Here is a 23,809-nt window from a genome sequence, read left to right on the forward strand (position 1 = left end):
ACATTCAAGATCAGCTTCTATTACATAATGTTTGAGGCCGACCTTGTACATGAGACCCTGTCTAAAAAGCAAGCAAGCAAGCAAGCATTTCATAACTACTGGCTCCTCTGTCCAGCTCCTGTGACCAGGCAACTGCCTGTCCTTCACTGTGGCAGACACTGGAGATGTCAAGCGTACCCAAGTGCAAGTGGACACAGTGAAACTTAGCTCTGTCCATCAGGAACTTCAGACCCTCAGACCCATGTGTCTTCCTAAAGCTCAACACTAGTTCAAAATCCACATATCCCTCAGACAAATGCTAGGATGTCCTCCTGTGAGAAACTCAGCTCTCCCAGAATGAAGGGAGGGGGTTCCTAAATCTTGGCAGTTGGATCACTTTATAGTGAGTGTTGAAGGTGATAATTGCCTCCCACATGCAGGAATTTCCAGAAAGCAGCAGGGGTGGGGGTGAGCAGTGAGTGGCTCAGGTCTTTAATCTTAGCAGAGGTGAGTGGGTCTCTGAGTTCTGAGGCCAGTCTGCCTTACACAGAGAGTTCCAGGCCAGCTGGGACTACAAATTGAGACCCTGACTCCCTGCCCTGCTCCCCCTCCAGAAAACCCCACAAAAAACAGAATTTTCAAGAACCACACAGTAAAACAAACAAAACCAAGAGTTTAGATGTTTTTCAGGCCAGCAATCATAGCACTTGGGAGGCTGAGGCAGTAAGGTCATAAGTTTGAGCCTGGGCTATATTGAGTTTGAGGCCAGGCTAGGTTACATAGTGAGAACTTGTCTCCAAAAAAACAAAAACAAAAAACCCTTTTATTAAAAAAAAAAAAAACATACAGAATATGCATAAAATAGGCACTGTAAGAAAAAGAGAAAAGTCAAAAAAGCTATCACACTATCACTATCCCCAGAGAGATCACTGTCCCTGTGACATTGGAACAATATGTTAGTTTTAAAAAGGAACAACAAAGAAGAGCTCTTAGAAATTAAAAATATGGGGAAATAGAAACTAAAAATATGGGGCCTACAAGATGGCACAACAGATAAATGGACTTGCCCCTAAGGCTGCTAACCTATGTTTGATCCCTATAACCCACAAAGGAGAAGGAAGCACACACTCCTTCTGTAAGTTGTCCTCTGACCTTCACACCCTGTGACATGCATGTGTGCATTTATATATGCACACAGTAAATGAATAAAAGTTGGGCTGTTTGTTTGCTTGTTTGTTTTTGACACAGGGTCTCTGTGTAGTTGTGGTGGTCCTAAAACTCACTTTGTAGACCAGGCTGATCTTGAACTCAGAAATCTGCCTGTTTCTGCTCTGGGGTGCTGGCATTTAAAGTATGTGTCACCATGCCTGATCTTAGTACTTTTTTTAAAAAAAAATTGCTGGGCAGTTGTGGCACACACTCTTAATCCCAGCACTTGGAGGCAGAGGAAGGTGGGTCTTTGTGAGTTTAAGGCCAGTCTGGTCTACAAAGTGAGTCTAGGACAGCTAGGACTATTACACTGAGAAATCCTTTAAATGTCTTTTAAAAAACCCAAAACCAGAAACAACAACAAAAAATGTAAAAATATGATAAAAAGAACTAACATTTCATCAAGAGTTTTGAGACAAGGGAGAATTTGAAGAGGAAGCTGGCAACGACATAGACAGGAAAGCATTTCTATAACAAAGGTTTTAGCTTGCATAGGCCTGGCTGCAAGGATGGAGAAAGAAGCATGGAAAGGGATCAGGGGTCAAGAGCCCTCAGCTGATGGGTTGCAACTCCTTTGGGTGGAATGACCCAAGTGCATACCACAAATTTACAATACAATTCATACCAGTATCAAAAGTACAGTTATGAAGTAGCAGTGAAATAATCTTATGGTTGGAGGTCACTACAGCATGAGGACCTGTATTAAAGGGTTGTAGCATTAGGGAGGTTGAGAACCCTGTTTTAGAGGACCTGCATTTGGTTCTCAGCACCTACACAGGGTGGCTCATAACTGGCTGTAATTCCAGCTCCAAGATACCTGCTATCCTCTTCTGGCACCTGAACATACATGCAAACACACACACACACACACACACACACACTAGGAAAAGCCAGCACACACACACACACACACACACACACACACACACACACACACACGGAAAAGCCAGCTGGGTGATAGTGGTACAAGCCTTTAGTCCCAACACTTGGTAGGCAGAGGCAGGCAGATCTCTGTGACTTCAAGGTCAGCCTGGTCTACAAAGTGAGTTCCAGGACAGGTTCCAAAGCTACAGAGAAACACTGTCTAGGAAAAAAAAATGGGGAAAGCCCCCTTCCTCAAGATATGTTATGGAATTCAGAGTCTGTAACCTAGAGAAATCCTCCAAGCTTCAAAGAGAATATTTGGTGTTCTTGCGAAGGATGGGATGTCAAAGATATCTTTGGAAACTAGAAGAAAATAGAGCAACACTTTGAGGATTCTGAGTGACAAATGATTTTAAATAAAGAATCTCATTCCCAGCTGCACTATGAAAAGAGGTACAGTAGAACAGATTGTCTTCAGACAGTACCATTTCACAAAATTTACCAGTGGCAAAAGGATGTCTTGAAGGTGAAATGAGAAAATATCTTTTGTGTGTTTTTAATATTTTTATTGCTCTGTGTGTGTGTGTGTGTGTGTGTGTGTGTGTGTGTGTGTGTGTAGATGCATGTTCCATGGCGTGTGTGCATAAGTTAGGGGACAACTTTCAGAAGTCGGTTTTCTCATGCCACTATGTAGTTCCTTGTGATGGGACCTTTACCAGCTGAATTACCTCACCTTTTTTTTTTTTTTTTTTTTTTTTTTTTTTGATGCAAAATTTCATGTATTCCAAGCTGGCCTTGAATTCTCTATGTAGCTAAGAATGACTGTCTTGCAAACTCCTGCTTCCACTTCCCATGTGCTGGGACTATGGACATGGACCACCACATTCACTTAATGAGATGCTAGGGATCAAATCCAAGCCTTCATGCCCAACATGCTAGGCAAATGCCCTACCAACTAAGTTTCATCCCCATCCCTGATGCTTTGACATTTTAAGAGGATGTTTAGAGATGCGAAAACACAGGGCTGACCTATGACAGGTGTGTTAATCACAGAACAGGAAGTTGTGTGGGAAGAAAATGTCACTTAGGGTATGCCTGCTAACACAGCCAATGCCATCAGAAGTGAGTATTGAAGGGAGAGATCATCCTCAGATTTTTAGGGCAGAAACGGGGAGGGTTTGGGTGTGTAGTAAGAGGTGAGAGAGAGCAGTAGATTTCAATACTTTCAATGGTAAGAAAGCAACAGACAATACCTCACACCCGCCTTCCTGGCCCTGCTCTGTGCTTCTCTCTTCAGGCAGGATTCCCATTATCCGGGTTGGTGGTGTGAGCATCGGAGTGCTGTGACAGCCCTGCACACGACAAGCAATGCTTTGCATGGTTAGGAATTATGCCACATAGGCAAGCACTGGCCAGGATTCCTGCTTTAACCAGCTGGTCTCAGCTGCTTTTGAGATCTTTGACCAAGTAAAACAAAAACAAAAGAAACAGAGAAAGGAGAGATGGAAAAAGTCTCAGAAAGTCTGGCTGTGAAAGACAGGCTTTGGGTATTAGACAAGCTGGACAAGCTGGGCATGGTGTTATTCTACCATGCCCATGGGCCAGTTCAATAGGAAGGACGAAGAAGCAGCTGAGTTAGATGAGGTGCAAGCAGATCTAAACCCAGAATGATTGACACCTTAAGACAATGCTTTCAGATAGAGATCCTTGCAAGCCACAGCCAGAGCTGCTTGGGTAGTTTAGCTTTCAGGTAGTTTTCTCTCGGGTTGAAAGAAAACCAAGTTAAAATACACTTGGAGTCTTTTGAAAGAGTCTTCCAATATAGCTCAGACTAGCCTCCAACTCTCAATCCACTCTCAATCCACTTAGATTATAGTCATGTGCCATCATAATGGGCTGGTCTTCCTCTTTTATCACAACCCTCTCTCCTCCGCTCTTCCATCCAAGACTGTATACAGAATGAACAAAAGAGAACTATGAAGAGAAGAGGAAAGGAGAGGTGGAGAGAGGAGTGGACAGGAGGAGAGGAGGAGAGAGGAGAGGAAACTGTAAGGGCCAAGGAGCACATGGAGATGGCTTGTGTCTCAGATTCCTGATAGTCTACCAGAGCAAGTGGGCGGCAGATGGGCAGCAGGCAAGGTCCTTGAGAGGGAAGCTTCTAACATAACTTTCCTGGCTCCGTTTAAAATATTTTAGAGCCCAGCATTGGTGGCGCACGCCTTTAGTCCCAGCACTCGGGAGGCAGAGGCAGGCAGATCTCTGCGAGTTTGAGGCTAGCCTGGTCTCCAGAGCTAGTTCCAGGACAGGCTCCAAAGCTACACAGAGAAATACTGTCTCGAAAAACCAATAAAATAAAATGTTTTAACTGCCATCATAATTGAACACACTTAAGGGCTGCAATGAGACCTTTCGATATGTGACTATAAAACATCATGACCAGATCAGGGTAGGAAGCATTCCTATCACCTGAAAAATTATTTCAAACAGTCATGGTTGTGCGTATCTGCAATCCCAGCCCTTGGAGGCACAGGCAGCATTGCCACCATGTACTAAGTTCCAGACCAGCCAGCACTACATAGTGAGAGAGAACCTGTCTCGAAATGAAAACAATATTTTTCTGTTTGAACATTCAAAACCTCCCACTCATCATTTGAAGTAGTTCTTTGTCTACTGTGGTGGTCCCTTGTGCTATAGACTATCAACAGGTACATATTCTTCCCTTTCAATGAGGACCTCTTCAAGTTCTTAGCATCACCACACTTGGGACCAAGCATCCAGCACGAGAACTTGGACCTCAGCCAGATCTAAAAAGTAACTACCCCCAGGGCCAGCTTGTTATTTCAGTAGTACAGTGGATGTTGAAATTATGAATGTGACATCCTGCATGCTTTTTTGTACGATGAGACTTAAAGGCTCAGTGTGTGTGCACAGAAAGGAAAGACACGAGGAGGTGTCCAGAGCAGATGTTCATGGACTGGGTGGGAAGGCTCGAAGTCTGGGGCAGAGGAACAGGGAGTAGTCCCTGTATGTGGCAGGGTGGGTCACTGGAGACAGTTCTGAGGGTTGCACGCCCCCTTGTCCCCAGCCCTTTCCCTAAAGGAAGGAGGCAGGAGTCCCTTCTTCTTGAAGCACATCTACTTCTTCCCCTAAAGGAGGAGCAAGGTCTCATTATCTATAGGGAAGGCTGCTGCTCATGCAGGGCCCTGGGAGTAAAGGGACTACTCTAAGCACCCCTGCTCGGCACTCCTAGTCTTTAGATCAAGTCCATAGCATCTGCTCTGGACAGCTCCCCACACCTTCCCGCCAGCATCCTCACACTGTCCACCTGAAGCTCCCTGCTTCCTGAACTCTTATCTTAAAAATCCCTGGAAAGAGAATAGATGAGTCTATATGGAGAAAGAAGCTCCCAGGCCCCTGAGGCCTTGGATCTGTCAGGGAAGACCCAGGTCATAGAAAGTAGTGGCACCAGGTTCCCACAGAAAGGAGTCGTGGGGGCTTTTCTGGAATAGGTGGGCTGCAAGCAAAGAGCAGACCCCCTGGTTGAGGCACACCAGGGGCAGACACAGGCTTATGTGCTTGCCTCCTCAGGCCATCGCTAGTCACATGCACCTCAAGTGTAAATGCCACGGACTATCGGGCAGCTGTGAAGTGAAGACCTGCTGGTGGTCGCAGCCCGACTTCCGCACTGTCGGGGATTTCCTCAAAGACAAGTATGACAGCGCCTCCGAGATGGTGGTGGAGAAACACCGTGAGTCTCGTGGCTGGGTGGAGACCCTGAGACCACGTTACACGTACTTCAAGGTGCCCACAGAGCGCGACCTGGTCTACTACGAGGCCTCGCCCAACTTCTGTGAGCCGAACCCTGAAACCGGCTCCTTTGGGACACGCGACCGCACCTGCAACGTGAGCTCGCATGGCATAGATGGGTGTGACCTGCTGTGCTGCGGGCGTGGCCATAATGCACGCACTGAGCGACGAAGGGAGAAGTGCCACTGTGTTTTCCACTGGTGCTGCTACGTCAGTTGTCAGGAGTGCACACGCGTCTATGATGTGCACACCTGCAAGTAGGAGAGCTCCTAACAGAGGGAGCAGGGTTCATACTTAGGGGCAGGGTTCCTACCTGTGGGCAGGGTTCCTACTTGAAGGGGTCTCATACCTGAGGATCCAGTTCCTACTTGAGGGTAGGGCTCCTACCTGTGAAGGGCTCTAGGGACCCAGTTTCTGCCTTCAGACTGGGCTCTTACTTGGGGTCTAGGTTTCTTTTTAGTGGAGAGGCTCCTGCCTGGGATGTGGGGTTTCTACCTAGGGTGGGGTTCCACCTAGGTTCCACCCCCCAATCTGGGATGGGGGTCCTACCATATATGGGTTGGGCTCTTCTCTTGACCCCAAAGGGCTCAAACCAGGACAGGTGAGCAACTCCCTTAACTAGCTGGGGTCTGTGGATGTGGGCGGGGGTTGGGGGGGGTCCCTCCTCCCAAAGGCGCTGCTCTAGATAGATTAAGAAGGTGCTTCAGGGTGGGCCCTACTGAGCTTGGGGATCCAGTGGGGGTGGGATTTCACCCTGAGTGGGTGGAACTTCTGAGCAAGAAGAAAGGAAGGAGACACCCCTGCCCGCTGGGTTGGGGTGAGGCAAGGCTTCACTGAGAACTCCTGGGACAGAACTCCAGGGAAGGAGGAGCTCCTGAGTGAGCCTAGGCTCTCAGCAGGTAATTCAGCTGTCATATAGCTCCTTTTCCCTCGCCATGTGCGGTTCCACCTGCAGGCCTCATCAGTGCATATAGCAGGGTCTCCTGGCAGAATGAACCATGGAGAACTCAGGGGTGATGCCAGGTCCCACTCCCATGCCTGGGAACCCCTTTCCAAGCCCTGTACCCCCTTCTACCGGTGTGTTCCCACCCTCCTTACCAGATCTTTCCTGAGGAAAATTCGCAGTCCCCTCCCCCCAGGGTTCACATGACCAAGCATGGAACAGAGCTCTATCCTGAGTAGAGAGGGTACTTAGGGGATGGGGGCTGCTAGGAAGGATCCGGGGGACTGGCATCTTCCCACCATAGCCTGTCTCTGCCCTGACACCTGACACTCAGATCTATTCCCAGGAAACTTTCCAAGATCATCTGGTCAGTGATGTCCAGGCCCCACAGGTGCTCAGAGATGTCGGCCTCACTTTGAGTTACAGGAACTTCAGGGACATTAGGGCACAGCTGCAGAGGCAAGGTGTCTTCTGGAGCCAACCCCTCCCCCACCCACGTTCAGGACTGATCCCCAGAGCCTGCTGTTTAGGTGATGGTCACCAGATCTGTTGGCCACCAGCCTGTCCCCATGCTTCTCTTGCATCTGTCTGGCCTGAAAGTGAAACACTGCAGGCCATCTGCCACAAGAGCTTCCTGAATCACTGCCACTGTGAATTGTCCTTACCCCCAGGCAGGGGTGGGGGTTTGGCCACATAGGAGTGTGCCCCAAGAGCACCGAAGAGAGGCCATGTATGGTGACTGTCTTCTGCCTGGAACTTTGCATTTGGGGTTGTAATTTTATTTCCAATGCTGCTATATCCACCATCACTGGAGTTAGACAAACGTGACTTTTTTTCTTTTTTTGTTTCTTTCTATGAAAGAAATTATTTTAGTTTATAGTATGTTTGTTTCAAATAATGGGGAAAGTAAAAAGAGAGAGAGAGAAAAACCCCAAGTCTGTGGTTTGTACTAGATTTTCCCTTTTATTAACATGTATTAGTTAAACATATTGATGGAGTTTGGTATGGCATCCTGTGATGATCCCCTGAGGGTAATTCACGTTTCCCTGTCCTTATTATTTGCGGTGGGTCTGTATTATCTTGGTGACCTGAAGATGCCAGCTCAGGGGCTGGGTCTCAGGACCAAGTAGAGAGCATCATCAATCCTCCAGGGAATTCTGTTGACCCAGGACTCCAGGAAGAAAGAATAGAAAAGAGCCAGGCAATTGTAGCAACATCTGGTATAGAGCAGACTTGAGAGCTTAGAGACGTGCAGATGGGGTTTTAAGTTTAAGAAAGCTGGGGAGCCATACAGTAAGTAACGAGGATACTTTGGTAGCCCCAGTGAATAGATGAGGAGCCTGGATCACTGGAGAAGAACTTTGACCAAGACCCCTCACATACCAGTGATACAGGAGAAACATGGAACAAACCATCTCCCCATGAATTCAAAGTCACACAGCTGATATCCCAAGATTACCGTATTTAGGGTATGGCAGCCCTCAGGATTTAAGGACAGTGGTCTGGCTTGCTGCTGGTGGCCTTTAAGTGTAGAGTTAACTGGATCCTAGGAGCACACTCAAGGCTTCAGTTGGGGCTGGACACCAGAAACATCTCACATTCCCACTCAGAAAAAGCTTTGGATGGAGGTGGTCTTTGTTCAAGAGCCACCATACTCGCATTTGCCTTCACAAGGGGCCTAAAGTCTCAGCCAAGTCAGGTAAGGTTAATCATCTTGTTGGTGAGCCAAGTGATTAGGGGAGGGTTTTAGGGGCACCATGAAGTGAAGGCTCAAGACCTATCTCAAATCCATACTTCTCTCAGGGCCACAACGCTGTCTTTGGCAAGCCCTACCATGTCTCTGCTCCTTTCCCTGCTCCCCCACATCCATCCCTATATTGTCCCCATGTCTGGGTTCTGTCCTGAGGTTCAGATGCCAGAGCAATGGATGTTCTGATAAAGCTGAGAGCGGCAGGTCCCACCTCTTAAAACCCAAGTTAGCTGGACATAGTGGCACACGCCTTTAATCCCAGAACTTGGGAGGCAGAGGCAGATGGCACTCTGTAAAGTCAAAGTCAGCGTCATTTACAAAGGGAGTTCCAAGACAGACAGGGTGGTTACACAGAGAAATCCTGTCTCAAAAAACCAAACCAAATCAAACCAAAAACCTGGGAAGAGAGGCTGTGGGGTAAGGGGAGACTCAGGCAGGCCCTTCCAGGCCCATTTGACCCAGAATTGTAGCTGAATCTGTGAGGTTGGTCCATGCTGACCACTAAAAGCCAAGACTGCTGCACACATGCCACACAAACTTACCCATATGTCTGGTAGCCCAACATTATGTCACATTGGCTGGAACCACACTCTGAATGCCATTTGTCAGAGCAGTCTGCCCCTGGCTTTGTGGCAGGGCCACTTAAGGAGGTTCTTAAGCCTTCAAAGCAGTCACAAGCAGTCCTAAGACCCTACTGGAATCCCCTGTATCCTTAAAGAGGTACACTGGGAAGGAACCCCTAGATCCTGGGGCATAAAGATGGAGCCAGACATTTGCCTGGTCTGTATTGTGCAAGTATTGTCCACCTAACCTGCTAGCTAATCCTTGTGCACTCACCCCTTCCCGGGCCAGATTCAATCTGTAGGCTGCTGATCCATGGCCTGAGATAGCTCAGTCCATCACACTGAGAATACAGGCCCTCCTTTGTCACATTGTCAGACCTAAACACCAAGGTACCCGGAGTCCCAGTAGGGTACAAAAGGAATAGCCAGCCTGGCCTGATGATACAGGCCCATAATCCTGGCTGCCACAGAAGCGAAGGCAGGAGGATCACAAATTCAGAACTGCCTGGGATACAGAGCAAGGTCAAGACCAGTTTAAGTAATTTAGTAAGACTCTGTCTCAAAATGCAAAGAAAGGGTTGGGATGTGTACCTCGGTGGCAGATGCTTTGCTAACATGTGTGAGACCCTGGACTCCCATAAGCTATGAGGGTCACTGACGACCGAGTGGTCTGGGGGGAAGGAATGCTGTGCTGGAGTTCTCTGGCCCCTGGAGAACTGGCCAGATCTGTTCAGGACTTATGGAGGAACAGGGTGTAGGTCCAGGTTCTGAACTATTAGTGCCCCTTCTTTAGCCTTCTGATTCCCTGCATCTTGGCAAGTAGGCAACCTAATGTCATTTATTCCTATGCATAGCTCCCTCTCCTCAGCCTCAGGGCTTGCTATCCCCTTGCTGGTGCATTCCAGGCAGGCTGCCCACTCTCATGGCTGCAGGTATAGTAAGTAGGCCCTGACTGACCTACCATTGACAGGACTACCTAGAAATTCCCAGTAAGGTCAGTGGGGCCAGCCAGCTGCGAGTGAACACTTTGTAAAGAGGGTGGCATGTTCAGGGCCAGCCAAGGCAGAAGGACAAGCACCCATTCTCCCCTCCGGGGAGTGAGTCACTAGCTGGCAAGGGGGCAGGTTCCGGAAGAGTCCACTAAGTCTGCTGAACCATCTTGGGTGCTAACAATAATAAAGCCATCAGTCCCTAGGGCGGTGATGAGAGTCCTTAGTTAAGCCTGTCGGACAGATGAGTAGCTCCTCTGGTTGGCACCCTGGGCGGGAGCCACCCTAATTAATACCTGCTACCCTACTGCCCAGATGAAAGGGACAGACTCGACTGGGAGGCGGCAGGGCAGTGGCACAACCAGCAGGTCATTGGGACCTGAGAAGTTGGAGTCCAGTGGGTATCGAGATTGTCCAGGTGCCACACAGCTTTTGGGGATGCATGCAGAAGACAGACCACTTTAGAGGTTAAAGAGCCCACATACCTCCAGATAAGTCTGGGAAGGTTGGAACACCTAGGCCTAGGGAGGAAGCAGCATTGGCCCGAGGGCATGCCAGGGATCCAGGTGGGCTCTGGAGTCTAGGTGCAAGTTTCTGAGCAGCAGCCCCAACGGGCCCAGCATGAGAGACTACCATGAAGATGGTCTTGGCTGTCCAGACGAGACACACTAGGCTGTGGTCCTAATGGCTATAGTGTACTCAGAAAGGAAGAGTGCCCATGAATAGAACATCCACAGCCCATGGGAACATGAGACAGACCCCAGATAATGGTCTAGCCATGTGGAGCTAGGAGGTAAAACCCTGAATATGTTGCCTGGCAAGAGCAAGCTCCACTCCTCTCTGGGCCTCAGTTTCTCTCCTTGCAGAAGGAAGTGGGATGAACTGCAACCCCCAGTCCTAGGTGGTGGGAAGTCCTTGGCCCCACTCAGATGCAGCTGTGGTCCTCAGAGGCTGCCTCTCTGGTGAATTTACAGCCCCTCCCGCTGCCCTGGAGAAGGAGGAAATGAGCTGGGGGCCTGTTCACAGGTAGTTGAGACAGCCCCCGAATAACCATATAAAAGGGCCGGAGGCTGGGGGCCCCACCCAGCCAGGACAAGCTTGGCCATCCCTTTGCAAATCTCACACTCAGTAGCTTTGAAGTACTGGAAAGGGTGTGGCCAGCCCCCACCTTGGGGCCCCGCTGACCCTCCCTCTTTCTGTCACCCCCTCCCCTGGACGCCCACTTTCTGGGTCCTGGGGCTCAGTTTCCTTTCTTCAGAGACAGACTGGGGGCTGTCACCATGGCCTGACCTCCAAGAAAACCTACTCTTAGGACAGCTGGGGTGCAGCCAGCTGTGGTTCCCACACCTGGCTTGGGACTGAGAAAACAGACCTGAGAACTAGCTTTCCATGAATAATTGGTGATGACATAGGCAGGCAAGTGTATGACAAAAAGCTGGAGTACTCAATCCAAGCAGGCTGTGCAGGGTCTGACATAGTCTCTTCCAGGTGACATCTGGGGACAAACAGTCAGCCAGGAGGAAATTCTGGGAAGTCTTTAGGGCCTTCCTGAAAGGGACAGTTCACTGTTGGGGGTGAGAGAAAACCAAGATGTAGGGGTAACACAGCCCTAGGAACCCCTCTCAGACCTGGCATGTCACATAGATGATGCCAAGCCTGGCTTGCTGTGTGGGTTCCAGTTGACCTGATGTCTGTGCAGCTCTGCTACTGTGTGGCTGAGGTGATGGGTTCTTACAGCTGGGCCAATCCTGAGTCCTGCCAAGCTTGTCCCAGCCATAAGGGTCTGCCCAGAACGAACTTTGGGACACAATACTTACTTGGAGTCCAGCTCATGGCCTGGAACAGATTCTTCTTCTGGCTCTACCCTGCAACATCCCATAGGCCCCAGGTCCCACCTCCCCCAACCAGTCATTCACCTTCTCCCACAGCCTGGTCCCTTCAGGATTCTCCCATTTTCCTTTCAGAAACCCTCTCCATGAGGTACCCAAGAACAACACACTGAGATCATAGCCTTTTAGGGTCATCTCTTCAATGGCCTCTGAAATCAGGTACACCCACCTACTGCCCCTGAAGCCCTAGAGGACCAGCAAGCTGTCCTATTGAAGCCCAATATTAGAGATAGGTATGAGTCCTGCTTAGCCCAGGTGGCTAGTGTCTCTCTCTAGAGATGAGTTGGACTACACTCTCATTGCTACTCTTGGACCATGTGGGAAGGCTTCCAAGAGGAGGCCAGCAAGGTGCCCTCTGATATTTTAATTCTGAGATGCCATGCAGATGTCAAGACAAGGAGTAGTAGCTGGGGCAGCAAGGAAGCTCTGGAAAGGGCCCCAACTCCAGGAGCCTGGGCGCTGCCTACCCTTCCTGCCCTGCTCTTCTCTGCCTGGCCAGGCAGCTGGGATGGAGCTGCAAGCTGTCAGAAGGTGCTAATTGTTGTTTAGCTCTGAGCCAGCTCCTTGCTCTGGTCTTTTTTTTTTTTTTTTTTTTTCCACCCTCTCTCTCTTTTTTATTTGAGCGTCTAGAACTCATGGTAAATAGTCATTTGGCTCTCAGAGCCCTGCAAATTGGTGTTTATGGTGTGAAGATGAGGAGGACCCAAGACTAGTCCACCCAAACAGAGACCAGCGAGGAGGGAGGAGAGGGTGAAGGAGGCATGGGCCCAGCAGGGACTGGGCACCCTCTATGTCCTACCCAGTCCCAGCTCTGCTGGTTGATCCAGGAGAGCTTCTGGGTAGAGGCAGTGGGGAAACTGGAAGTTGCTGACACTGGGGCAGAGCCCATATTTAGCACACAGGAGACATGAAGGATAGAGAGATGAGGGAGGGATGAAAGAGAGGGAAGGAGGGAGGAAGGGGGGAAAGGAAGGGGGATCCATGAGCTTAGGCCCTTCTTACCCAGTGGCCTCACAGATTTGAGACAGGAATGTATGGCTTCTGTATGGTGCTTGTGGGGTGCAGGGTGTGGAAGGCAGGTGCCAGAGGAATTCCAAGCCTGAGCAGATGGCTGGGAGGGCTTCTTGGGAGAAGGGGACTTCCCCGATTGTTCGCCTCTCACTGTGGAGAGCAGGCAGGCCTGTGCAGAACCCTCAGGCTCCTTGGCAGTGGTGGTTCCAAAAACTCCCTCCGCAGCTCCCTCTGCTGCAGGAAGTCCGGATGCTACTGCAGCTTCCCTCTGTCCCTTTTCCATTCCTGGCACAGACTTGAGACACTCTGCCACTCCACAGTGCCAGCTTTTATAAAGCAAGCTGACCCTTGATCAGCCCACCAGACACACAGCTCTGGAAGGCTGAGTGCTGAAAGTCTAAGAAGGCCATTTGACATCTGTAGTTTGGAGTAGACCCTAGGGGTTACACATGCTTCTCCCCCGACTGTTTTTATTGTTCGGGTCTGGGTTGGGGCAATAAAGTTAAGTGTCAGCTTGCACCTCAGGGACCAGGGACTAATCTTGTGGGTGTCATGACCTAGGCAACATTCCATATGCCATGGACCTGATCCCATGTGTCCTCTGCTCTTGGATATTCCATGGCTCCCTAGTGTCCACCAGATGGAATTAGACTCCACGACCTATACACCTCACAGGTCTGGTCCTTTAAATGAGTCCTTGATGTATGGAGCGAGAGACTGTCCTACCCAGGAGCTGTTACATTCATCAGTCTTCTAACTGCAGTTGACCCCACATGTAGCCTTCAATCCCTCAGGTGCTCCCTGACCTCTGTGCTGGAATGTCTCCGGTCTCTTAATCTTTTCTCTCCTGGATCCTAAACTTTCAATGGCTCCTACTGACTCTGGAACTGACACCAACCCCTTTATCCTCTCCTGCCCAAATTCAGGAGCCCATCACTGCCCCTGGGGACATCCTGAGTACCAGCGTGACCTCAGGGACCTGAGGCAATAGAGGGGGGAATTCTGATGTCACTGCAACCTTGCTCATTCCTAGGGGCTTCAAAACATACATGTTGAACCGAGGGCCTGCATTTCCAAGTGACCCATCTGCCAGGGGAACCCACACCCCTGAGGTTAGGAAGAGGGGCCTCAAAATGAAGGCCCCGCCAGGGCCTTGTGATCATGCGATGTAAGGTTGCTTGACAGATACAATGGGTGCACCATGCATGTGGCGAGCATGGAAGGGAGGACACACAAATGACAGTGCAGGCGACGGTAATGCAGGTGGCGGGGGCAGGCACGGACAGTGCAGGTGGAGGGGGGCATACGAAGATGGTGAAGGTGAAGGGTGATGCAGATGCAGATGTCGCAGGAGAGGACCCTGCAGGTGGCGAAGGTGCAGATGAGGAGATGTAAGTCAAGAAGTGAGAAAGGTGCAGGAGATGGTGGAGCGGAAGAAGGCACAGGTGAGGAAGGTGCAGGTTCAAGCGGAGGAAGCACAGGTGGGGATGGTACAGGGGGAGAAGGTACCGGCCAGGGCCCTGCAAATGTCATCAGGCAGCTGGGCCAGGACACGGTCTATGAGAGACAATGCACACTGGGAATGGTACACAAGGTTTTGGTCACCTTGCCCTCCCTGACTGGCAGTGTAAAGAAATGAGGTCCTGTCTTCTCTCCCAGTCCTCCTGTGCTTTAACCACAGGCAAGTGTTGCACACCCTGTCCAACCCTGCAGCCTGATGAACCTCTGAGGCAAGAGTAGAAAGGCCACTGTCCATGCTAACCTGTTCCACGAGCCAGCACGTTCCAGCCCGTTCAGAACCGAAGGTCTTTACTACTAGAGTAGCCCTAACGGGAGGGGCTTCTGAACCCCACAGTCCTGGTGCAGTGTAGCATTGCCTGTGGACGGGTGTCCTCCATAGGCCCGCTGCAGTCCCAGTCAGCTTGAGCTTGACACCCAGCAGCACTGCAGACTCAGCTCGCAAACACCCTTCCCAGTTACAATGTGGTCCATATTCTAGCTTCTGTCACCTGGGGATCTCCTCCAACATTTCCCTTCTGTTTAGGAAGATTCCTTTTCTTCAGGGATAGAAGTAACCCCGAGGGAGGCGCTGGTATCACTAGGCCTTCTCACTCAACCCACCCTTCTGCTCTACCTACCTTACCCCTGGCCTACAACCCAGCTCTGCCAGGGGTTCTGGCCTGACTGGCAGCCCACAGACTGCCCAGACCAGTGTGTTGGTTCTGAGTGGGCAGACATCCTGCATAGCCTAACAAAGTCCATTGCTGTCACCTCTGACAACTGAAGTCATTGCTGGCCTGTGTCTTTCCTTCTGTCTTTTTCCCTTCCTATTTTGTTTCCCTCACTGCAACCAAACTTGAGGGATCATGGGCTACAGTACTGTTCAGGAAGCACAGCCGCCTCCTTTCCCTTTCCTTCAGTGCTTGCCTCCCTCCCACATGTAGCTGTCCTTCTCTGCCTCTGCATTTGTGAGGCTCTGACTACTGCCTCTCTGACAGCCCTAACCAGTGTGGGCTGGCACCCAGTGGCCAACACAAGTAAATGCTGGGAACCCCTCTCCTAATAGACGACAGGTGTGGAGGCTCAGGTGAGCCTGAAGGTGGAGGGCAGAGCAGTGATGACTCAAAAGCCACATCCAGCATCTGGACTCTAATGATGAAAGTCAGGACCTCTCTGGTGCCCCCAGAGCCAGACGTGTAAGCCATAGTGGGGAAACTGAGGCAATTAGAACGTCAGAATATCTTAAGACGAGAGCTTCCTCAAGACTCCTAACATGTGAACATGATGTTGCTGTTGCTGTCAAGGCTACTGGACAGCTCCAGGCTTGGGGACCACCTGAGGTGACATGGAAGGGCCAGCCCCTGGGCACAGTCCAGACTTTACCAGAGACCCAGCCTGGGGCACAGGTGTTAGGGGTGGGGCTCACATTGGCGGGAGTGCTGGGTGCAGATGCCTCAGCTGGGCTTTTTAATTAACCTCTGCAGGCTGCTCAGAAGGGCCCCAATTAAGTGCAGAATGCAATGGCAGAGTGGGGTCACAGAGAGGAGCTGCTTTTAATTAAAGTGCAGTGGCCTGGGCAGGAGCGCCCCCGCCTGACCGCCTCCTCAACAGGTCCTGTTCAGCTCAAAGGCAGTCACGTGATGGGTAGATGCCAGAGAACTCTGCAGTCTTGTCTGGCTGAGATCCCACTAGATAACAACAGAACCAAGGGCTGCCTTGTCTAGCCTGTGTGGCCACTGCCAGGCAGCCCCTCTCCCAGCCACCTTGTCCCCCCTGACCTCTTCTCATTCATCACCTGACCTGGAATAACCATCTGCTACCCATTCAATAAGCAGGTCCCTGGTATAATAAGCATCTGTGGTATGTCTACTTCAGAAGCAGCAAAAAGAATAAAACAAATAATTACATCAAATGCGCATGGGCAATGGAATTAAGCAAGATGGGGAGGGGTGGAGGCAGCCTTGTAAAGGAGCAGAAAGCAGAAGGACCGGGAGGGAGCTCCCCTGGAAAGGAAAGAGCCTAGTAAAACCCAGAGCAGTATCTGAGCAGGGCTGACTCACTGAGTACCCAGCAAGGCCAAAGTCGGCAAGCAAAAGTAAAAGGGAAAGGCAAACTTTTCTCCAAATGGCCAGAAGCCTGCTACAGACTCTCAACATAACCAGCTCTCCAGCACAAACTATGGGAGAGTGCTGGTGAGACAGCTCAGCAGGTAAAAAGATGCTTTGCCACCCAGCCTGAAAACCTGGCACCCACATAGTGAGAGAGCTGATTTCCACTAGTTGTCTTCTAATTGCTACACACAAAATGTTTGCACATGCTTATACACACATGCACACCCATACACAGTCAATCAGCCAGTGTAATATAATTAAAAACGAGGCGGTGCCATCTCTTGCCTCCTAGTATGCCTGATTACACAGAAGGGGATGGTTGCACAAGCCTGTGATCCCAGCAGTTGGAAGTGGAGGCAGAAGCATTACCAGAAGTTCAAGGTTATCCTCAGTTACATAGGGATCTGGGGCCTGCCTGAGCTACATGAGATCTTGTTTCAAAACAACAGCAACAACAAAATTGGATGGTGAAAGTAGAGTTCCATCCTCCTTCCTGCTGCAAATTCCAGGAAGTTCCCTCACCTATTACAATGGTCCCAAATAAGGTCTGTCTTATAATTCTTTTTATGAAAAAAAAATTTTATGAAAAAAATTTTGTTATGAGTTTTATTACACACACACACACACACACACACACAGAGAGAGAGAGAGAGAGAGAGAGAGAGAGAGAGAGAGAGAGAGAGAGAAAGGCTTTTGAGCTTCACTCTGAAGAATAGCTGTTTGGTAGGGGTTCTTGAAAGAAGAAACATGCTAGGCATCAGACCCTCGACAAAGCTCACTGGCTAGGAAGATAGGAAGCCCCTCAGGACCTTGGCCCCAGTTCAGGTCCTGAGCATCAGTATGTCCTGATGCAATTGACCCTAAGTATGCCTCTGATAGCTCTCTAGGGCTGGGGGCTACTAAGTATGTATGCATGTCCTGCCTCACAGCCTCCCATATTTCTTCCAACAGCTTTGAATAACTGCAGCTGCGGGCCAACATTCTCCACGCCTGGCTTCCTCCAGACATGGGACTTTGGGGAGTGATGAATGAGGGATGAGGAATGTGGGGGGGCTTCTCCAGGGCCTCCATGAGCCCCTCTCACCTGCCTGAGAGACCCAGGCTCCCCAACCCAGCCCTGCCAAACAGTGTCCAAGCACTAGTCACCAAAAGACCTTGTGTCAGGTGACAGTCCTTTGGTTCAGCTGGGGTTCCAGGTAGGAGTTCCCCAGAAGAAATCTGTTTTGGCCCCCTGCACTAGTCACTAAAGCAACAGCTCACATTGAGAATGGAACTCACCCAGGTTGGAGGGTTGGCTCAGAGGTTAAGAGAATGGAACTTAAGTTAATGGGTAATGCCCAGACAAACAGGCCAAATGGCTATCTGTGAGGAATCTGCTACTCTGTGGCTACTGTGGGTAAGAGACATGGAAAAGCTAGAAGTATGCTACTGAGAACGCCCCAAGGCCTTGACTCCTAAGACAGGATATTGGGGGGACAAGCATGATTGTCATTTTAAGCCCTGAGATTTGCAGGTACCTGTCAGTATGCAGTGGGAACCAGATAAGACCACATGTGGTTTGGAAGTGTGCTGGAAACCTGCCCCCAAATCATATATTGATAGTGTTTGAAGGCAGTGTGTTGGGAAGGGAATTTGGGTCAGGAGAGGTCATGAGGATGGGACACATGGTAGTGTGAATGGCCTTATCAGGAGAGGAGGCCTGAGTTTACTTGCTGTGTCCCTTGGGTACCCTGCAGTCTGAGGAACTTCAGGCCCTGTATCAAGTTGGAGTCTTTATGGAATCTGAGGGAGTGTTCTGACTTCTGAAGGTCCTGGCTAGTAGACATCTGCCCTAGAAAAAGACTAAGGGCTCTTTCCACCCTAGGCTTCCTAAAGTCCCAGGTTGGCTAGCCCTGGTCCACCTAGAAAAAAAATCAGATACAGAGCTGGAGGTGGTGGTGGTTCATACCTGTAATCCCACACTTAGGAGGTGAAGACAGAAAGACCATGGTTAGCTCTGGGTTAGCCTGGGTTATGTGAGACCATCTTAAAATAAATTGGATGGCTTCGAGTAAAAAGACAGTTGGGGATCATGGGAAAGAACCAGATCAGCTGCCCCTGACAAGTAATTCAGGAACAGGAATGGTACCCTTGGGGACAACTGAACCAGACTGGGGCTTGGATAACAGGGTCCTGAGGTGCAGGGTGGAGTTTAAGGGATGATTTAAATATTTCTTGGGTCCAGTGGGTTACATAATATATAAATACTAAAGTTCACTGTTTCACACACTTGATACACAGAAATACATGTGTTATGTGTATACGCATGCATTTCTTTATGAGGAGTTGAGCACCTTTGTCCCTCCCTTTATAAAAGAAACCCCTTATGGGGACTCTGGTTACAGAGTCAGCTTCCTTTGTCCTCTGGCCTCAGTTTCCTCCTTTAGAGGATAGTTGGTCCTAGGACTCTAGGAATATTGACTGTCCCCAACTAGATAGGAATTAGGGAGGATTGTTCCTGTTCTACAGTGAGGCTGTTAGCATATGACTTCCCAGTGGATGTACCCCTAGAAGCCTGGACTGAGGAGAGTGAGTGTCTGAGTTATAGGTGAAGCCTATTCTCTATGGACAGAGCTGGCTATCTAAAGTGGAGCCCATACTGCCTCTTGTGGAGTCAAATCTGAGCTGGGTACCAGTGAGCCCAGGCTCAGATGTTGATGGGTACATCTCAGAGTCTACCCTGCTGCTCTACAGCCTGTGTGTATACTCCTCAGGTCTACAGTTCCACTGCCCCAAGCCCTTGGGTCCTCTCTGCCCAGACACTGGGGTTCTAGAATGCTAGGCCTAAGATCTGAAAGACAGTCACAGCCACAGGTTGTTCACCAGAAATGTTTCCTGGAGTGGGGAACATCCCGATCACTCCAGAATGGCCTAGAATTGTAGGTTCATGATCTGATGAACAGGATGCTCCAGGTTTGAGGCCCAGAGTTTCAGCAGGCTCCAGGTTACCTGTGTGCAGACCAGCTCCAGCCTGAAGCTAGAACACACACCACCTGAAAATCAGAATTGCAGTCCTGGCAGGAAGCCCATCATTGGTCACTGTCTATATTTAGTATATTTAGAGCAGGGATGAAGCTTGTCTACATACAGCAAGAATCTCTCCAGCCAGCAAAGGTCTGGCTAAGGGTCTAAGATACATATACACCATAAAAGAAAACAGAGGCCATAGCCAAACACCTGCATGCATGCTGCACATTGCTTGTGGGGTGATAGGTATTTTATTATCCCAATGCAGACAATGAGGCTCCAAGTGTTTTTTTTTTTTTTTTTTTTTTTTTTTCTGGGTTTTCGAGACAGGGTTTCTCTGTATAGTCTTGGCTGGCCTGGAATTTTCTCTGTGGACCAGGCTGGCCTCAAACTCACAGAGATCCACCTGCCTCTGCCTCCTGAGTGGGAGGCAGTAGAAGAGTCTGGAGAAGGGTCTTAAACAGAAAAAGTCAGTTTCTCTTGTAGTCTCATATCATAGTCAGCATAGGAGACTTCTGGGGTCTCCAAAGGTGTGGTGACTGTTGCTCACCAGAAAGCAGTTTGTTCCTTAGCAGTGGACACCAGCAGGATGTTAATTTAGGTCAGCCCTGGGGCTGTCTGCTTAGAGCTTCTGGGTGCCAAATCAGGAATCAGATTCTGAGATATCCCCACTTCAGTGTTGAAGTAGGCCCAGGGTGCATTTCCTTCTATTCTGATGTCCTGTGGTTATAAACCAGCTCCCTCGACCCTTCCTTGGGTTGCATTGATCAAACAGCTCACAGAACTTGTGATTGGTTCACCATGAGAATTCTTAGCAAGGATTCATTCAGATGAAGATATTAAGAGGTCAGGTATGTGGAAGGGGCGAGGCTTCCATGTCCTCCCTGTGAATGAGTCTCTAGGGGTTTTATAGACATTTCATTACATGGGGTGATTGGTTAAACCACTGGCCGTCAGTGAGCCCCTTAACCTTCAGCCCTTTTTCCTTCCCTGGGGGCTGAGATGAGACTGAGGGTCCCCACCCTCTGATTCAGCCCTGGTCTTTCAGTGACCAGCCCTACCTGGGTGCTATCTAGGAGCTGCTGACCAGCAGAGAGTTCATCAGCACATAGAATACACTTCACTTCCAGATTCCCAGGATTTCAGGAACTATATTCTAGAAAAAAGAAAAACATTTTGTCCCCTCAATTTCCAAGCCTGGAAAAAGAAGTGGGATAAGAATTAGGGGAAAAGCTGGGTTTGGGGGTCCACACCTTTAATCCCAGCACTTGGGAGGCAGAGGCAGATGGAGCTCTATGAGTTCAAAGCCAGCCAGATCTACATATCAAATTCTAGGATAGTCAGAGATAAACAAAGAAACTCTGTCTCACACAAAACAATAAAAGCAATGAATTAGGGAAGGGCAGGACTCTCCCTGTATCTCTCCCTCTGGGGAAGTCATTAAGGGAGTAAAGTTCCTCTTTACTAGAGGTCCAGAGTTTTCATTGTATGAGCATGTTGAACATAAGTCAAAATACCAAGCGGAGTCCAAACGAGACTCAATGCCGTGCAGAATAGCCCTAAAGGTACTGGGAAGTTACTTTTTCAGCCAGTTAGCCTGCTCAGAGATGCCTGCTGGGAAGGGCTTTGGAGAGATTGAGGGCAGGCAGAGTAGATCAGGGAATCTTGCAGATGCACTCTAATCTGCCCAGTGTATAAAACCTCCCAGGGTGAGCTCCTTGGGAATCCTATGATGGGGTCCCATAGGAATCCCGGAGAACAATGTAGTCCGTAACAGAACCAAAGTACCTGAGTCCTGAGGGACCAAGGTAAGAGCCACAGGGCTGGAAATAGTCAAACGAGGAGGTTAAATTCCTTATCAGTGGGCTCTACCTAAGGGGTGTGTGTGTGTGTGTGTGTGTGTGTGTGTGTGTGTATGTGTAGTATATATATCTACATTTCTAGGCATCAGTAGCCTGACATGAATGACACCCATCTTACATAGAGGCTGAACAAACTGTTTGGGGGACAGGAAGGGGTCCTCAAGGCAGAGTTCCTTTCACCTCCCACTGGGTCTTGCCTCCTAAGTTCATTCCTGTCTTTGGTCCTTACTCTAGATAAGGTTGTCTCTCTAGCAACCTGGAGAACAAGAAGCCAGTCCACTTGTCATCCATGCCTTTGACTAGTCCTCAGGAGTAGGTTGGTCTAAAGGGAAGGGCCTGGACTTTGCCACGGTGTATGATCAGCTGAAGGGGAGGTGAGGTGCCATAGGCACTCACTCCTAGCTTCCTAGTATACAGGTAGCTGAGGATCCTGGACCTCCACATGAATACCTTCTTTCAGTCAGCTCACTTCGCCCCCTCCTGGCCATAGCTGGTCCATGCAGGGACCTCAGTGAGGAAAAGGGACTCCTGGCCCCAAGCAACCTTGTGGAGGAGTTAGCCTCAGTTTACCCAAGCAACTGACATTTCCTGGTAGTGTCTGTGCTCAGACATGCCCACTCAGGACTCCCACAGATATGTATGCCCGTTCTTCCCCCCACCCCCACTCCCTCCCACTGGGAGAGGGTCCAAAACAGAAGCACAGATGAAAGAAAGAAGTATGTTTCTTAACTTGGGAGTGGGCATACAGCAATCTGTTTATCATTTACAAAACTGTATCTTACATAAACCCCATCCTGTCTCTCCATTTTTTCATTTTACTAAATTCTAGCTCCCCCCAAAAAATAAAGTTTTTTTTTTGGATTTCTATTTCCTTAAATTTTTTTGAATATTTTATTTTTTAAAAAAGTGAAGATTTTATTTAAAATTTTTGTGGTGATATATTGCTTACGATCTAATAAAGCAACTCGAGATCAAAATGCAAAGTTAGCTACAGCAAGAGCCAGGCAGTGGTGATACACATCTTTAATTCCAGCAGCCATATTAGCTAGCTATAGAGGCCAGGAGGTGATGGTACACACCTTTAATCCCAGGACTAGGGAGACAGAGGCAGATGGATCTCTGTTAGCTCAAGGCTACACTGAGCTACTTGAAATTAATTCAGTCTAAAAGAGAAACAGCTCACACAAAGGTGATTTCAGCACTTGGGATCATACACATTTAATCCCAGCACTAGGGAGGTAGAGACAGGAGTGATGTGGCTGGGCAGAGAAAGAAATAAGGCAGGAGGAGACAGGAACTCAAAGGATTGCAGTCTGAGGCTTGGTGGGAGAGCAGTGCAATCTGCATTATACTCAGGATTCATGGAGACAGAATCACCCATTTTGGTCTGAGGTAGAGGTAAGAGCTAGATGGCTGCTTTTCTTATCTTCAGCTTGAACCCCAATATCTGTAATGGGGTCTTTTATTATTTTAAAAGATACTTTTTAATTGTATGTGTGTGAAGGTGAGTGCAGATGCTTGTGGAGGCCAGAGGCATCAGACCCCCCCCCCCCCCCCCCCGCCCAGAACTGGAGTTATAGGCAGTTGGGTGTTGGGGACAGAACTTGGGTCCTTTGTCAGAGCAGTATGTCCTCTTAAGGACTGAGCAATCTCTTCAGCTCAGTTGTCCAATTTCCTTTTTAATATACACTTGGGGCTGGAGAGATGGTTCTCTGCATAAGACTACTTAATGCTCTTGTAGAGGCCTTGAGTTTGTTTCCCAGAACCTACATGGCAACTCATAAACATCTTTAACTCCAGTTCCAATGGATCTGTCTCTCTCTTCTGGCATCCTTGGGCACCAGGCACTCGTGTGGTATACATACATATTTGCAGGCACTCACATACATAAAATCTTAAAAAAGATATATATATATATATAATTAAGTGGATATACAAATATATATATATATATATATAATTAAGTGGATATACAATTCAACACTCTAAGTTTATGAAAACTTCACTGGAGGTTTAAACCTGACCTGGGGAGGTGGGGAGAGCCTATTATCCATTGCACATTATTAAGTATCTACAATGGCTATTTAAGTTTTTAATTGACACAAGTAATTATTTTACAGGGTACATAGTGAGCTTTTGGGCATGACTAGAAAGTACAGTCGCCAGCTTAGGATAAATGGAGGGACTACCACCCTCTATTTTGCCGCAATTTTGTCTGTTTAGGAACAGAAAAAGTTTGTTCTTGATTGGTAACCTGTGGTTTTCCTCGACACTTTGTCTCCTCATCTGTAAAGTAGTTGTGACAGGCTTCTTATATGGCTGGGAT

The 23,809-nt window shown here is 49.0% G+C and overlaps 1 protein-coding gene across 1 annotated transcript in view; it reads left to right on the plus strand.

Annotated features, from left to right (window-relative positions):
• Window positions 1-6,489, plus strand: part of Wnt3a (Wnt family member 3A) — a 41,885-nt gene extending 35,396 nt beyond the window's left edge. Inside the window, exon 4 of the mRNA XM_051180563.1 lies at window positions 5,641-6,489. Coding sequence (XP_051036520.1) covers window positions 5,641-6,120 — 480 coding nt within the window. The 3' untranslated portion in view covers window positions 6,121-6,489. The remainder of the gene's footprint in view (window positions 1-5,640) is intronic.
• The last annotated feature ends 17,320 nt before the right edge of the window (window positions 6,490-23,809 follow it).

This window comes from Phodopus roborovskii, unplaced genomic scaffold (genome assembly GCF_943737965.1).
Source record: "Phodopus roborovskii unplaced genomic scaffold, PHOROB, whole genome shotgun sequence".
Classification (NCBI taxonomy): domain Eukaryota; kingdom Metazoa; phylum Chordata; class Mammalia; order Rodentia; family Cricetidae; genus Phodopus; species Phodopus roborovskii.